Source organism: Eublepharis macularius, chromosome 11, assembly GCF_028583425.1.
Source record: "Eublepharis macularius isolate TG4126 chromosome 11, MPM_Emac_v1.0, whole genome shotgun sequence".
Lineage (NCBI taxonomy): Eukaryota > Metazoa > Chordata > Lepidosauria > Squamata > Eublepharidae > Eublepharis > Eublepharis macularius.
Window position 1 is genome coordinate 91,985,378 of NC_072800.1, and position 17,533 is coordinate 92,002,910.

Sequence of the window (17,533 nt, forward strand, 5' to 3'; positions counted from 1 at the left end):
TTCTCCTCAACTATCTCTCCCCCGGCACCCCTCTCCTTGCCTTCTCTCCCACCCACCCTTTTCTGGCACAATCAGTTTCTCTTCCCCCTCATCATTTTCTGTTCCCCTCCTATGCTCAGCGTTTCCTCCTCTTTTTTGCTCCTCTCCCCTCCCAATTGTACCTTTTTTGGTCTTTCTCCCTCCTCGCTTTCCCACGCTGAAATTGACCAGCAGTCTTGGCTGGGGTTGCCTAGCAACTCCCAAAATAGCCCACACAAACTCACAACACTCTCCTGAAATCTAGGTGGCAATCTATTGTGAAAGCAGCAGACACTGCTTCTAGGATTTGGGGGTTCCTTAATCTCCACTACATATATATTTTTTTTACATTTCATATTTTTCTGCAAGCCTGGGGTCACCCCAGGTTCGTACAAAAATCCCCTTTCTCTGTACATGGCACCATTGCAAAGATTTTTTGATCTGCATTCTGGAGGTCACGTTCACAATTAGGTATAGGTTCTGACCAAGGATTTCTGCCATGCAAAGGAAAGAATTCTTCCACAAACACTTTGCATAGACTTGCCCTCCACCACCCCACTGTTTTCCTATCTCAAAACATCTCTGACCTGAACCTCCATTCCGCAATCCTCAGGTGCCCCAAACCTCCATTCCGCAATCCTCAGGTGCCCCAAACCTCCATTCCGCAATCCTCAGGTGCCCCAAACCTCCATTCCGCAATCCTCAGGTGCCCCAAACCTCCATTCTGCAATCCTCAGGTGCTCAACCGTTTCCTGCTTCCTCCGGTGACCGTGCCCCTTCCCCACTTGCGTCTCTGTGTTAAAACCTCTTTCACTTCCTTCATATCCTTCCTTAAACCCACCTTTTCCCACAAAGCCTTTGTGACAACCCCTTAGCTCTCCTTCCCTATTAAGCCTGAACACCTACAACTGGAACAAACCCATTCATTTTCTGTTTATCCCTGCATCCACCTTTCTCTTCCTCATGTCCAGCTGTAAGCTCCTTGGAGCTGAATCCTATTTCTCTGAGAGCCAAGCTACAAGAGACGAATTGCACAAGGAGGAGCACGTGAAAGGAGTCGCAATGTTAGCGGGGAAGCTGAGTTTGCAAAGAGATCAAAAGGCTAGGTCAATTTCCCCTCTCTACAGAGCCAGGGAGATCAAGAAACGGAGCACAAATTGGGTTATTATAGTCTTTCCAAACAGTTTTTGATTAATATGGAACATGACTTGGTCAAACCCTTTGTGAAACAAAGAATCCTGGATATTGAAAGGCAGAACGACTTGAGTCAAGTCAAAGGTATTTCCCGGGAATAGATAGCCTAAACCAAGTGATAATGATGCCTTACTTACAAAACTTGGATAAAGCAGATTATAGAAGAGCAGTTACCCTCCTCAGAATGGACACATTACCATCAGCGGTCATGGAGGGCAGATATGCAAAACAACCACTGGAGAAAAGAGTATGTATATGTGGGGCAGGAAAGATAGAAACTAGGGGACACGTACTCTTCGAGTGTGAGCTTTATCAAAATATTAGGGCAATCTTCATAACGCCAATTTGTAATCAGTTCCCAGGTAGAAATGATAGATTCTATCTAGATAAGCTTTTAGCAGATAAGGACCATGAAATTACATTAAAGGTGGCAAATTTTGCTGTGCAAGCCATACGGATTAGGAAGTATTTTACAGGGGGAAATATTTAAATATTTTATAATGTTAAGGATTTAAATATTTAATAATTTGGTCTTAGGCACTCAGGTTTTAAGGTTTTAAATATTTAAGAATCTGTACCCTGAAATTTTAGTGAATAGATTTGCAAATAATATGACTTACCCTGACTGGGTTGTATGCTATTATTGTGTGGTCTATGACCGTAATAAAGATTGACAGTTTAGCCAGGGAGATCTCTGCTCAGAGGGTTTGTTAATTTCCTCTTTGCCTCCTGAAGGCTCTGTCAATTTCACCTCCCCTTCTAGGAGGCCAAGAGGAAATTAACAAATCCTCTGAGCAGGGATCTTCCTGGCTCTGCAGAGAGGAGAAATTGACAAAGCCTTCCAATCTCTTTTAAAACTCTTAACTATTATTAAGTTTGAATTATGGTTAAGTATAAGATATGAGAAGTATGCTGTTAATTATGGGAAGAAGTATTAGTAAAATTAATTTGATAAGTATGTTATTAATTTTGGGAAGAAATATCAGTAAAACTAATATAGTATGTATAGACTATAGAGTAATTAGGGCTTAGAGTACGGATTGCTATGTAGGGATGCTTGATTGTTCAATATAGGATATGTTAAGTAATAAAGGGGGTAGAGGGTTGGAAAGCTGTTGGAAGTCAAGAAGGAGGGGGGAAAGGGTGGGGATTAGGTTAGATTTAATCAGATAGGGTTTAATTGAAATATTGTTTGAAATTATGCTCACCAATAAATTTTTTTTTTAAAAAAAAAACAATCTCTTTTAAAACTCTGCTTCTCAGCTAACACTGCGACTCCCTTCACGCGCTCCTCCTCCTGTAATTTGTCTCTTGTAGGTTGGCTCTGAGATCCTATAGTCTTGTAGTCACTAAATCTCCATGTGTAGTCATAACTATCACTGGAGGGCACAGCTGTGGCTACCATTATCTTTCATCCCAACAATGCAGTTCCAACTCTTTTTCAATTTATGTGGGGGGAAACTTAGAGGAAATACTTATCCCTCTGGCATCATACAGCCCTGCTTCAAATACCTCCAAAAGTGAGGGAACAGGGTTTCTTACCTTGCTCGAGTCACAACATACATCAGGAGTGGCAACAGATCGTCCATCGATGGGTTAAATTCTTCCCCCAGCAGCCGAGAGATCGTTTTTGCAATCTCGTCATATGTCTTTTGGAGTATGTCTAGTTTTTCCTGGGGGTCAACCGTTGTGCTGCAAAAGAGAGGTCAGAAATGGAGCTATATGGCCTCGCTAGGAAGCAGTGCAAATTTTCAGGAAAATTGGATTATTATTATTTATACTCTCAACCAAAGGCACAGGTTTCCTTTTAAGGTTATATCTCGTTACAATTTCAGCTGATATGTGGAATGAGATAAGGTTATTCATAATCTCCGTTCTTTCTGATCAAGTGAAAAACTTGGAGACAATAAACCAGATTCACATAGACATTTCAAACCCACATTAACATCGTTTCAGGAGACTTAGCTGAGATTTGTGACCTAGAGAGAATCTGGCGGTTAAAACATCTTAGAGCCCACCACTACCCCATTTATTCTGTGGTTTCTTATTATCTATTTATTTGTCTCATTTGTTGATCTAACCCGAACTGTACTTTATTTGCAATGCTTGGATTCTATTTAGCATGAGAGCTGAACTTTCCAACTTCCCTCCCTCCGTTGCTGCCTGCTGTGCTACCCTGAGATCAAGTCTCTGGAGCTGATCATCAGCTCCAGGGGCGGAGGGATGAAATAAGAGGAAGAACTGACCCCTTTTTCTCCTTTAAACATAAATACGATCCAGGCTACACTGCCTTTATATCTACTTTAAATAATGTTTGTATCACTTCTTCCTTTTTCTCTTCCAGAAGCTATTTTAAGAAGATCTATTTATGACTGAGCATGTTCTTTCTGGAACTAACACTTTCCTTTTACCATTTTAATATCTTATGTACTTCAATCGCATTTTATTAACATTTTTTATCTCTTTGTACAGCCTATGCGAATGATGTGTATACAGGTTATTATTTATTTTTATTTATATCATTTATAGTGCACCTTTCCCACTGAGACTCAAGGCAGATTACACAGTGTGAGATTAGGACAATCAGTATCAAAGACATTACCATACATGTCAAGGACATTTCCCATAAACAATGGCACAGAGTAAATAAATTTACTTTTAATGTTATATGTTATTTTTGTTTTGCATTTAACAGTACTCAAGAGGCAGCAGGCAATAAAATGTGTGCATTCACAATTTGGGGTGCTGGCTGCAGATCTCCAACACCATGTATGGTTTGACCCTTGGTGGCCGTCTTATAGGAACAGCTTGGTCCTTTTGGAGTATGCACCACCAAAGATGATGGGTACCATTCTCTGTTCATGTGCTGCTACTTCGCAGCATCCTCTGGAGCAAAACCTAAACCTAGAGGATGCTTGGCTCAGAGATAAGCTGGGCACCTGACCCTACGGCTCAACTTTCACGGAGGATCAAGAAGTTAACTTCTGAAATGGCTCTCAATGGAAACTTACATTAGATTCCGCAGGCAGTCAGTAGCAGAAAGGAAGCACCGGTCCTTGACAAGAGAGCGTCTCTAAAAGCAGAAGAAACCAATGTTAATTTTCTTGCGGGGAGGTATGAAGGGTCCCACTGCATGCAACTCCCTGGAATTCTTGTTGGGCAACTCCAGATATACCCTGTGGCTCTAAAAGCAGCCACAGGAGAATGTCGGAACCTGAATCATAGAATCATAGGGTTGGAAGGGACCTCTGGGGTCATCTAGTATACCCCCCCTTGTACAATGCAGGAAATTCACAACCCCCCCCCCATACACACAGTGACCCTTACTCCATGCCCAGAAGATGGCAAAATCAGTGTTTATAACACTGGGGGAAGGCAAGGATTACTTCTCTCCACTGCCATTTTCTTGATGAAAAGGTTCTCTCTGAGCTCCTCTAAGCCACAGCATGGGGGGGCGGGGAGAATACTAGGATAAATATAGGCAGGGGAGGGGAGAGGCTTAACAAGGTCCATAAGGCTCATTTTTTTCCTAGGGTCAGATATTGTAGCCCCGCTTCTTGAAAAATTTTTTTAAAAAACAAGGGATTTTTACACATAAGGAAGCATTCAAAGAATGACACCCTCTGCCCGCAATCCAAAATGCTATGGGCCATTTTATCAGGACTCTTATTCTGTTAAATGCACAGATCGATCCTAAGTGGCCAAAGACTGAAGAACTTCTTACCTGATGTTTCGTTAGTGTAAGATCTTTGAGGGGCCAAAAATGTCTGAGGATAAGAGAGAAAAAATTCTTTTAAACAAAGCAACTATCTTCTTTTTAGTCTAGATTTCGATACATGCAGGGCTTTTTTTCTGGGAAAAGAGGTGGTGGAACTCAGTGGTGGAACTCAGGACCGCACAATGACGTCACTTTGGGTCAGCTGCAAAAAGGGGGGAGCGGCGCAGAGGGCAATCTAAACTCCCCTCTGTCTGGAGATCAGGGGGCGGGGCCACTGGCCATGGAACCATTTTTAAGAGGTGCCGGAACTCTGTTCCACCACGTTCCCACTGAAAAAAAGCCCTGGATACATGTACATTTCTTTTAACTGGCCTGATTGTGCCTTGTTTTCAAACCGTCGCAACTTGGCCCGAATTCCAGTTATGAGATAAGCAGAAATTCATGCAATGAAATCTCTCTGTTGTCAGGAACACTCACTTTCGGACATCCAGGAACTCCAAAAGCTTCACATCTGTTTCCTGGCTCAGATCTACAATCCCCTGGCAGTAGAGGTCGTCCTCCTTCTCATGATACAGCATGTACAACATAAAAAGATCCGGATAGAAGGAAGGCAGGATGAGGGGCAAGACGGCACTGGGTCCATTCAGGCCACTGAAGCAGAGAAACGACACCCGTTAACACAAAAAGGCGGTGCACCAATCACCACTGCCTTTGTTAGCCAACAGATGATGGGCTTGAGTCAGAGCAGTTTGAGAGGTGTATCCCACACATTTCTTTGCTCAAAAAACTTACTGGACGGTGTCATTTTCTAGAGACAGATGAGCGTACACGCCACAGGAAGAAATGCCCCTTCAAACCAGCCTCAGCTCCCTGAAACGCCCTGCTCTCCCCCGCCCCCCCATACTTCATCCAGCCTTCTGTTTTCTTGCTATTACAAAGACAGTTAAGCCAAAAAAAGACCAAAAGGCAATAAGTTCATTCAGGGGTCATTTCGTAGAAAAAGAGCTGGAGGAACTCATTAGCGTAACTCATTAGCATATGCCACGCCTCTTGCCATCACCAGAAGTGTGTCATTGGTATAACTGATTTGCATGTGCCACACCCCCTGACATCACCTATTCTGGTTGTTTTGGACCCAATCCTGGCCATTCAGGACCGAAATTGGGCCCAAAATGGCAAAAAGGGGCTGAAAATGGCCGAAAAGGGGCCCAAAATGGTCAGGATCGGGCCGCTGCTGAACAGGAGAGTGATCCACCACCCGTCAGAGGCCTGATCCGGGCCATTTCGGCCCCAGTCCAGGACAAAATGGGCCCAAAATGGCCGAGAGTCAGGTGGGCGGAGCCACCTGACATGTGACCTCTTTGGGGAGCTGCTGGAACTGTGTTCCGGCGTGTTCCCCCTCAAAATGAGCCCTGAGTTCATTTATTGCTGACTGGAAACCCCTTATAGATTTTTTTGCCTAAAACAGATAACAATGATATGATTTGTGAGTTTGCTGAATAAGGAATTTGGACAATAGAAAAAAAGAGAGCTTTTCTTTGTAAACACAGAGTAACAGTTTGCAATTATATTTATATTTGTCGCAGGGAAAATTGGAAGCCTCTTTTAGTTTATATAGTTTTTCTTTTTCCCCCTTAGTTATTTCTCTGTTAGTTGTTATTCTTTGTTCTGTTATCTGTTCATTGTCATTTTTTCTTTTAAAAAAATCTAATTTAAAAAGCCAAAAAACAAGCTCAAGCCCCTGGATTAATGTTTTGTTTTCTTTATTTTCCTTCATTTATACCCCAGTGTAGAGCCAAAGTAGCTTACTACTTTATCTCCCATTGTATCTTCACAGCAACCCTGTGAAGTAGGTTAGGCTGAGAGTGTGTGACTGGCCCAAGGTTACCCAGCAAGCTTTGATGGCAGAGCAAGGATTTAAATCAGGGTTTCCCAGATCTGGTCTGACACTCTAACCACTACACCACACATTAATATGATATTGTCATGTCTGAGCCCCATCCATGCCAATTTTGATTCTGTTCTGCTGAACACAGTGTATCTTGCCATAGCTCAAAATCACTTTGCTAGTGTCATAACTATTTCTTTCTCAGGCTTTCACAGGTGGGTATCTGCTGGACTGTAACAGCTTCCAGTGTTTATGACCTTGTGCTCATTCCCAGACAGTGCCGTGTCTTGCCTCCTAGTAACTCATCGTGATATCACAAATATGTGAAACGTTCTCACACCAAGAGAGCGCCAAAGTATTGTTTACAGTTGGGAGGGGGGAGAAAGGAGTAAACCAGAAGGGTAAAAGAGAAGTGTCTCTCCCATGATGACATTCCTGTCAACTTCTACTCATGCTGCTTAGACGCCTGCCTTGCTTCTAAGCAGTCCTATGGACCTGTATATGGAAATGGCCTGATTTCTGAATAAAGTGCATTTGACTAAGTACTTGTGTCTTACTGCTAATGGTCCAAAGATCTGTCTGCTGTATCCTGTCATCCACAGCCTGCCAGATATACACTTATGCATTGGGTAACACTCTTAGAAAGTCCAAAGAAACTTTATTTCTACAGAAGTCTGCATGTGCGGTGAGAAGCATCTTTCAATCACTCATTCTGCAGCTGAATGAGTGATTGAACAGTTTCCCACGAGCCCTGCCTGCACAACAGATGCAGCAATTTAGAAACACCGCTAACATCAGCTCTGGTGCCAGACCTCTAGCAGCGTAAATACCAGACACGACCTTGCAATTAAGTGATCTTTGTGTTAAAAAAGGATCCGCATTTGGGGGTGAGGACTGTCACTTAGGGGCACAGGACTTGCTTTGCACACAGGAAATCACAGCTTCCATCCCATAATTGGGACTTTACATGGCAGGTGTGAAGAAAGCCCTTTTTCACAGCATGAAATGGCAACAACGGAGGACTGGCATTTCTTCAAGCGGCAGGAAGACACTGGGGGGGGGGGAGCAGACAAAAGAACACAGAATCAAACTAGTAAAATAGTAAAGAGTCCAGCAGCACCTTTAAAACTAACCAACTTTATTGCAGCATACGCTTTCGAGAACCACAGCTCTCTTCGTCAGACGCATCTGACAAAGAGAGCTGTGGTTCTCGAAAGCTTTTGCTACAATAAAGTTGTTTAGTCTTACAGGTGCTACTGGACTCTTTACTATTTTGCAACTACAGACTAGCACAGCTAACTCCTCTGGATCTAGAATCAAACAAGAAGTCCAAAGCTCTCTACCTGTTCTCCAGGTCTTCAGCATACGCCTGACCTTTGCGCTCCGAGGCAAGATGAAGAAAACCCCTGAAGAGTAAAGAAGGAGAAGTTATCTCAGCAACACTGAAAATTCTCTGAGTATTCATCACTTTCCCCCCTTCCCTACAAAGGTATCTATAGTACAGACAGTAGAAAGTTTCTTAGTGCCTCCCACAGGAGGGAAAACCCACACATTTACTCCTATGTTGTTTTACTCTTATGTTGTTTTAAGCAAAGTTCTCTGTACAGATGTTCACAAAAAAGTGGCTTGAAGAATGACCTACTCTGAGCAGAATCCCTAAATTAGCTGTTCAAAAAGAACAGACAAGCTGCTTAATGTCAGACCTCGGGCCGCTGCAGGATTATTTTATTGTGGCTTCTGCTCTGAGAGTTCTCAGTGAGAGATCGCAAGGGTATCTCTTTCAAAAACTAAAGTTCCCAGGGTTTCCTGGGGAGAAGAAGCACTCTTCAACCAACTTAGCAGCAGGGGATATGCCTCGAGTCAAGCTGGCCAGATAGAAATTTGGAGCAGTGACAAGTTGGCCTGCCATGCCTTGGGCAGAAGCCGAGGGGAGATGAGGGCTATGTTTCCATCTCTGCCATTCCAAAAACGTTCCTGGCACCCCAAACTACACATTAACCTAAGGCTGGTATCATTATTAGTGTTGTTCCTTTGTACCACAATATAGCCAACCACCACTAACATACATCAGTATGAATATGTACATATGCCTGACCCTATAAATAGTAACAATATTCGATTTATATACCACCCTTCAGGACGACTTAACACCCACTCAGAGTGGTTTACAAAGTATGTCATTATTATCCCCACAACAAAACACCCTGTGAGGTGGGTGGGGCTGAGAGAGCTCCGAGGGAGCTGTGACTAGTCCGAGGTCACCCAGCTGGCTTCAAGTGGAGGAAAGGGGAATCAAACCCGGCTCTCCAGATTAGAGTCCCGCGCTCTTAACCACTACACCAAACTAGCTACCAAAATGCAACTGCACACACATATTTTATTCATTTACAGACACGGGATCATCCGTTTCCTTCAACGTAGGCTGAAAAGCGTTACCGGCAATTTGTCACAAAATAAGCCTTGCAAGAGGTCAGATGCCAGCCAACCCCGATCCTTTGCATCTAATGAAACAACCCCCCCAGGCAGCACAGTCACACACAATACTTACAGGTAGACTTCCCATATTTTCTGGGCGTAATGCTTGACCTCCTCTTGCGCCATGTTCAGAAGGTGCTTGTTGGCGCCAATCGTCGAGTAAGTGGCCTGGAACGCCAAAGTCAAAGCCTTCAGCAGCTTTCCTAAGGGGTGCAGAGAATTCTGGAAAGCCTGAGAGGTATGGGAGGAAAAAGCCCCATGAAAAGGCTGGCACCTTCTGGTTGCAAAATTAAATAAAAAGATAAATGAAAAAAAAAGAAAAGGCTGGCACCAAAGGCATTCAAGATACAGAAGTATTGCAGAAGGCACGTAGGCAAGGCCTGCTCCTTTATGACGGAGAGGCAGTCACACTGCAAACCCTAGAGTTTTTTAAGCATGTTAAAAGAAGGGAAGGATCTTGTTTTTCTTAGGGAAAGCCAATCTTTCAAGCAAGTTTCAGTTTCCTCCCTTCGAGTCAATCATATAGTAATAATAGCATTCGATTTATATACCACCCTTCAGGATGACTTAACACCCACTCAGAGTGGTTTACAAAGTATGTTACTATTATCCCCAAAACTATCATCCTGTGAGGCGGGTGGGGTTGAGAGAGCTCTGAGAGATCTGTGACTGACCCAAGGCCACCCAGCTGGCTTCAAGCAGAGCAGTGGGGAATCAAACCTGGTTCTCCAGATTAGAGTCCTGCCACTCTTAAGTGACTGACCCAAGGTCACCCAGCTGGCTTCAAAGGGAGGAGTGGGGAATCAAACCCAGCTCTCCAGATTACAGTCCTGCCGCTCATAAGTGACTGACCCAAGGTCACCCAGCTGGCTTCAAAGGGAGGAGTGGGGAATCAAACCCGGTTCTCCAGATTAGAGTCCTGCCGCTCTTAAGTGACTGACCCAAGGTCACCCAGCTGGCTTCAAGTGGAGGAGTGGGGAATCAAACCCAGCTCTCCAGATTAGAGTCCTGCCGCTCTTAAGTGACTCACCCAAGGTCACCCAACTGGCTTCAAGTGGAGGAGTAGGGAATCAAACCTGGCTCTCCAGATTAGAGTCCCGCGTTCTTAACCACTACACCAAACTGGCTCTCAATCAATCATAGGACAAGAATAACTTCATCCATGCAATGATCTGGTATACCAGATGTTAAGGATCAGTGCTGAACAGGTCATGTATTGATTTATTTATTTGCTCAGGGTCAAAAAGCACAAAATCCTTCGTTATCCTTTACTGAGGCCTTGATAACATTTTCAAATTCACTTAAGATAATTTCTACTTTTACAAGATCCAATGTCTACTTCACAATTATCTTCTTTTTACAAACATCCATACACATCTCGGCGTGTAGACGAGTCTTATGTGTTGGGAGAGGACATTAGGGTGAATTGGTAGAGAAGCTTGGAGCTTGCTGGAAATACGGCGTTCCCCCATGCAATGCATGCAGATGCCCAAATGCCACAGCTTTGCTTCCACTGAATTCTCCAGGGGATTCAGGACTCACAGGTGACTTACCCGTTCCAAGTAGGATTGCAAGGTTTCCTCCTCTTGATGGGCAATTATGTCTTCAAGGACATCCACCTTCCCTGGAACCTCTTCGTTCTCTCTAAGAGTCAGAGAGAGAAAGATGGCGAAAGGATCAGAATTCTGCATTTCATTTGTGAGATTAGGTAACTGTTTGGTTGCTCCTTCCCAGAAGATGGCAAGGAGGGCAGCCATTTCTGGCATCTCCCTATGTGACCCAGACCCCCTCTTAATCTGCTGATGGTGCTTGAGGTATTTATTATTTTGGACCTCTTCTCCAACTTCCCTGAGAAGCGGGAAGTCTGGAGCAGCCTTGACACTTCAACCCTATTAGGAAGCGCAGGAGAGACACCTGGAGTTTTTGTGTGTTTGATTTTGTAATAAGTTATGCTTTCTAATTTCCACCTTGAACAGGTATTAGAGGCACAGATGCAAGTATACAAGCAACATCAGATTCACACCTGCTTCGTTCCACGCCCGATAGCCAAGAGAGGCGCCTTCGATATCAATTCAAAAATAGCAGGGATGCATAACCACACACGAAGGAACTAGACTATATTGTCTGGTAAAAGTAAAATGCAGTAGGAGTATTGTAGTTTTTTTGTTTCAGAACAAAGAGGGGTACAAAAGAAGAAAAGGGAATAACAGGGTCAGGGGAACATTAAGATTTTGCACTACAAGAGTTGTTATAATAAAATATAGAATACACAGAACATACCTTAATCAGAGTTCATCAGTGTTATATCTCCTATTCCAACTGCTGTGTGTCTTCTCAAACTCAATACCATCAAAACAAGTGGTCTCCCTGTACATTCTAACTGCTATATCTTAGTATGGTCTACTGCTTCTATACAGATCGTTTCTGTCTAGCTTAACTATTTTGCCAAAGTTTCCATATCATGCATTCTACCTCCTCACTGATATTTAACCAATTTCATCTTATCAAAACCTATCCAATCTATAACAATATATCAGTATACCATCCTATTCTGGTTTCTAAAACAAAGACATTTTATGCATTTTATCCTTTGTAAGCAAAATAATTTCCCCATTTCTCTTCGAATTCTCTCATTGGTCTTCTGTTTAAATAGCTTGTTAATTTTGCCATCGCTGCGTATTCTGCCATCGTATCTCTCCAGATTTCCTTAGTTGGGCATTCATCTTCCTTCCATCTGGTTGCAAATATCACCCTTGCCGCCGTCAGTAAATATCTGAATAGTTCGTGTAATTTTCTGTCTATGTTTTCTGGTAGTATTCCCAACAGCATTGTTTGTGGATTCATGGCGAAATCAAATTTTAAAATATTATGCATCTCAGCGTGTATTTCTTTCCAAAAGCTTTTGCTTTTGTGGCAAGTCCACCACATGTAATAGAAGGAACCATCTGCTTCCTTACATTTCCAACATAACCCCACATATTTCTTGTCCATTTTCTCAATGTCTTTTGGTGTGATGTACCATCTAAAAAACATTTTGTACCAGTTCTCTCTTACTGTTTGACTAGCCATAAATTTTATGCCCTTTGTCCAGAGATTCACAGTAGGAGTATTGATTGCTTACTCGTTGTGATTCCTACTGTGTTTTACTTTTACCAGACAATATAATTGGTTGACTAACATCTAGTTCCTTCATGTGTGATTATCCACCCCTGATATTTTTCCATTCCATGCCCACACAACTCTCTCTCTCTCTCTCTCTCTCTCTCTCCAGAAACATCTCTTAACTGCTCTGCTGGCTCCCTCCAAACATGGCCCTGTCCCAGATGCACCGACCCACAGTGACATCAGGCCAAGTTTTCAGTCTCCTGCTTCATTAGGTTGAGATTACAGTCGGGTTCCACGGGTGATGCACATTTCTACAAGGGTGAGCTGGATACTAACAGACCCCACTCACTATCACGGGCCTCATCAGCCATTTGCCCATGAATCTACCAGACAAGTTGGCCAGCTCTCGCCATCTTCATGCTTTAGGCCACATTCCCCCCCCTTCACCTTTGGCAAAACAGGTACTCCTGAGACTTCCGCAGCTCTTTGCTTGTCTGCACATGGAACCCCGTGAAAGCTTCCTCCATGTCTCCTTGACATCCCAATCGGATGTACTCCAGGAACTGGTTGAGGAGTCCTTCCCACCTCATCTCCACGGGGAATTCCTTCTGACCCAGCTGGCTGCAGAAAGAAAGTCTCAAGTCAGGTGGGTCCTCTAGGATCACACAGGATCACTTGAGGACTGCAGAATCAAGGGGCAACTTGCACATGTGAACAAGCCATATGAATCCAGACAGACAACGCATGTAAGAACTTGACCTGCCCAAAGATCCCATTCATACATGCAGTTAGTCCTAGGGACAGATTGAAGGCTTACATTGATAGTGGCACCTGAAACCAAGCGAATGTGAGAAATTCCCATGTACCCTGATCCATCACCCCATCCACACCCACCTCCATTAGTCTCCAAGGTTAGCCAGGCAGCAATAAGCCAGCCAATGGAGATAAACTGTTAGAATACCTGTCCTACCTCCAGGAGGCCATTTCCAAGGTCAGTGCAGTACACAGGTAAAAGCGAGGGGCTTACAACCTTGCACTCGAGCAACCTGGCTTGTGTTAGCCCCCTCCTGAATCCCTTTTGGAGAGTGACCGCAGCAAAGCAAACCTGCAGCCGGGGATCGAGGCCCTCCCTTCCACTTACAGCTTGGCCATGTGCTCATCCTGTTGTTCTCCAGAGGTGTTCAGGATCCCTTGAGTGTGCAAGCCTTGGCTGGATCTGTTGCTGAAGGTTCCTTCCAGGGTGAAGCCATTGGGAAAGGTTAGTTTGCCCTAAAACAAGCGGCAGAGTCAGCGCTAAGATCAGAGAGGAGGTCTGCAGGCCTTAAATGGTGCCAAGGTAAATTTAATGGAGCATGTATAAAGTACGTGTGTTTGGAGCGGGACATGCGGGTGAGAGGGGCTCAACCCTCCCCTCCCCTCTTCCCCATCCACCATCTCCTGAACTCTCTTCTCCAAAGTCTCAGCTGAAGTGGCAGAAGGGCTGAGGAAAAACTACCTTCTCGGGCTGCTTTCACACACACAATGCCTTTTGCAACGCACTTCAGCAATCGTCTGCATCTGGATTTCCCGGTGCGAAACAGCAAAATCCACGTGCAAAGAATCAGCAAAGTGCACTGAAAGTGAATTATTCAATGTGTGTGAAAGCAGCTTCAGGCATGGCCTTCTTGGTCGTGGCACCACTAGTGCTCACCTATCAGTGCTTTGAGATTTAGGGGTCTTGTTTTCCCCCAGCTATTTCCCTTCTCCCCAGTCACCTTTTCCTTGCGTTAACCTTACTGCATCACTCATCTTTTTGAATTCTTGTTTTAACTTGGATTTAGTCAACAGTGATTTGCTTTGTGCGATGAAGGGAGAGACGAAAACAAACCTCGAAGAATCATTTCAGACCAAACTTACTCAATCCAATTAAAAATCTCAGTCTAAGCTACCACACACTCCCCATTCTCACCTTCCCGACAAAAGTTAAGTCTGCTGTGAAGTTCCCCTCGTAGACAGAATCGTCTTCCAAAAGAAGCGTCCCAGAGCCCTACAGATCAGAGAAAGAAAACAGCAAACGCTCAGAACTTTCCTGCTTAGAAACTTGGCTATCCTGGTTCACTGCACAGACAGGCAGTAGAGATGGGCACAGAACAAAAAAACTCCGAACCACGTGATTCGTGGTTCGTAGTATTCCACAGAACATCGAACCACAAACTTCCAACCTTTTCCCAGTTCGTGGTTTGTTGTTCCATGGCATTTCAGTCGCCCGGCTCTGGCTGCTGAAGCTGGTGCGGGGAATTTGAAACAGACAGCCCATTTCTCCTGCTGCCCGGGCTGTCCCTTTCACAGACCTTGTGCTGTGGGTCTGTAAAACGGACAGCCCGGGCAGCAGGAGAAATGGGCTGTCTGTTTCACAAACCCCGTGCCGGTTTCAGCCCATTGGCTGAATCCTGTGCAGGGTCTGCGAAAATCCAAACCCAGTCACGGAATGGCTGGAAAAATTTGTTTGTTCTGTAAACATGCGTTCCCATGGAACGCGTGTTTCGGTGCAAACGAACCTGCCATTCCGTATGGAATTTTATTCCGTGGTTCGTTTTGTGCCCATCTCTAACAGGCAATTATATTAAGGGCACTGTCTCACAGGGTGGGGGGAAAATAAATTGCACAAGGAGAAGGCCAAATTTAAGTGAACGAGAACGAGTAAAGTAACCCCATCAGTTCTGTGCATTTCATTCTGCACTTCGTCCGATTTTGCAAAGGCGGTGTAACCCCAGCCTCTGCTGCTGGGTATGCTAACACAGTCTTGTGTTGGGCTTTTGTCACTCAGCAAGCATTGCCCCACTCATAAGCATACCTTAGCAATCATAAGAACCAGAAACTTACTCTTTTTAAAAAGTAAAACAAACAAACAAGTGAACATGAGCAGCAGAGATTCTCAGAAAGACAAATTCTGTGACCACGGCCATAGTTGGCAGCCTTGTTTGGAGAGGAACTAGATGAGATATTGCAAGAACTATGATCAGGTACTCCTTATGTTCCTTAAAAGTAAACTGCAGCTATGCACGGCCCTGGTTCAAAAATCAGGCTGAGCAGGGAAGGGGATTTAATCTTTCCACTGGCACACTTATCATAAATACACACACACCCCGATGGAGAAAAGGGAGACAGACTGTTTTGAGGGGGATAAAGAAATGAAGCTCTCTTTCTCCTTCCTCTCTGACCCTAAAGCAAACCAGGGCAATGCAAGGCTGTTTCAAAAAATTTTGGAACGCTGAGATCTCCCAGTTTTTATTTAGTTTCACCCGGTGCTTTTGCTGAACCACAGCGTTCATCCCTCCCTCCTCCTCTTCCTCGCTGCCTAACTACAGAAGCACACAGACAATACCCCGGTGGTCTATCTGCCATATTTTATTTTAACATCCAAGAAACAGCCTGTAATCCGCATCATGTTCTGGCCATTATAATTAAAAACAGACAAAAACCAGGGATCTAACAAACAACAACAACAACATTCGACTTATAGACCGCCCTTCAGGACAACTTAATGCCCACTCAGTGGTTTACAAAGTATGTCATTATTATCCCCACAACAAAACACCCTGTGAGGTGGGTGGGGCTGAGAGAGCTCCAGGGAGCCGTGATAGGCCCAAGGTCACCCAGTTGGCTTCAAGCGGAGGAGTGGGGAATTGAACCTGGCTCTCCAGATTAGAGTCCCGCGCTCTTAACCACTACACCAACCTGGCTCTCAGTGTAGTGGCTTAACCACTACACCAAACTACCATGAGATCCCATCAAAGTTAAACACTCCCGAGGGATAACAGTGATTGTTTGCTGAAATAAATATAAGGAGTCCGTAGTACTTTAAAGACTAACGTGTTTTCATTCTAACAAACTTCTGCAGACTGGAGCGCACTTTGTCATGAAGTGAGCTCTAGTCCACAAATCCTGTACATTTTTATCGCTGACAATAATAAACACCCCCAAACTTGCATTCAAGAGTCCCCGCACAGTCCTGAACACAGACGGGTGACTTGTTCGAGCCCTTGGAAGTTCTCCTGCTTCTCTTCCGGTCACAACACTTACCACCATCGTATCCGAGTGGAACGTCCCTTGATAGCATGCACCGGACTGCGTGACCACAATTCCCGCTCCGTGTCTCTGGTCTTCATGCCACATCCCAATGTATCTCTCTGCCCTGAAGCACAAGAAAGAAAATAAGAGATTCCTCCACCTGCAGCGATAATCAGCTTTACAGAAAACCATGAGCAACCTCAGCAGAGCTGAAGATATTCATACTAGGGATCAAACACATGAAGCAACCGTCTAGCAAGTTGCTCTATCAAGGCCAGCCCCAGGGTCCCCAACCTTTTTGAGCATGTGGCACCTCTGGAATTCTGAGACAGGGTGGTGGGCACCACCACAAAATGGCTGCTGCAAGAGATGGAGTCATGTGCGTGTACACACACAAAGAGACACACAGGAAGCCTACATGCAGAGGAGAAGGGGGGGTGGAATTTTTAAACAACATACTGAGAAAGAGCAGGAGAATAAAACCAACATTGTGCGGCAGCTGCTGCCCAAACAGCACTGTTTAAATCTGCACAGCCTATCAAATCTCCACAGACCAATCAGAAGCCCTGCTGAGCAAGTGTCCTATCTGGCCCCACCCACTTTCTAAAAAACACTTGGCGAGCATCAGAAAAGGTGTCAACGGCTGCCATGGTGCCCCTGGGCACCATGTTGGGGAACTCTGGTCTACTCTGGCTGATAATGTTTATCCAGGGTCTCAGACAAACTAGACATGATACTGTCACCAGGAGGAAGCTACTGCCATGTTGAAGTCAATAAAAAAATGCCATGAGAGCCCAATCCTGATTAGGCCTACAGCACAGAGCTTGGTTCCCTCCTCTGCACTTTTTTAAGTACTGGTGTGTGAGAGTGTGACGTGGCAGTTGTGGCTCTCGATAGGGCACAGGTGGGGTGAGGGTGGGGGGAAAAGCGCCAATCAGGATCCCCCAGTGGAAAACAAACTCTGGATTCATCCTTTGGGAAAGCAGGGTGGTAGAAACGACCTCAGTAGGGCCAAGAGGGTCCAACACTTGTTGGTGCCCGTGGTGGCTCTGACAGGAGAGGAAAGGGGGGGGACTCTGGGACAA

At 44.6% G+C, this 17,533-nt stretch overlaps 1 protein-coding gene across 2 annotated transcripts in view; it reads right to left on the reverse strand.

Moving 5' to 3' along the window:
* Positions 1-17,533, reverse strand: part of ALS2CL (ALS2 C-terminal like) — a 75,828-nt gene that overhangs the window by 4,127 nt on the left and 54,168 nt on the right. For both annotated transcript variants that reach the window (XM_054991989.1, XM_054991988.1), the window contains exons 14-24: positions 16,461-16,572; positions 14,347-14,424; positions 13,540-13,667; positions 12,846-13,019; positions 10,847-10,937; positions 9,367-9,524; positions 8,162-8,224; positions 5,408-5,581; positions 4,937-4,979; positions 4,224-4,285; positions 2,755-2,904 (exon numbers count right to left, since the gene is read on the reverse strand). In XM_054991989.1, the coding sequence (XP_054847964.1) occupies positions 2,755-2,904; positions 4,224-4,285; positions 4,937-4,979; positions 5,408-5,581; positions 8,162-8,224; positions 9,367-9,524; positions 10,847-10,937; positions 12,846-13,019; positions 13,540-13,667; positions 14,347-14,424; positions 16,461-16,572 (1,233 nt within the window). The remainder of the gene's footprint in view (positions 1-2,754; positions 2,905-4,223; positions 4,286-4,936; positions 4,980-5,407; positions 5,582-8,161; positions 8,225-9,366; positions 9,525-10,846; positions 10,938-12,845; positions 13,020-13,539; positions 13,668-14,346; positions 14,425-16,460; positions 16,573-17,533) is intronic.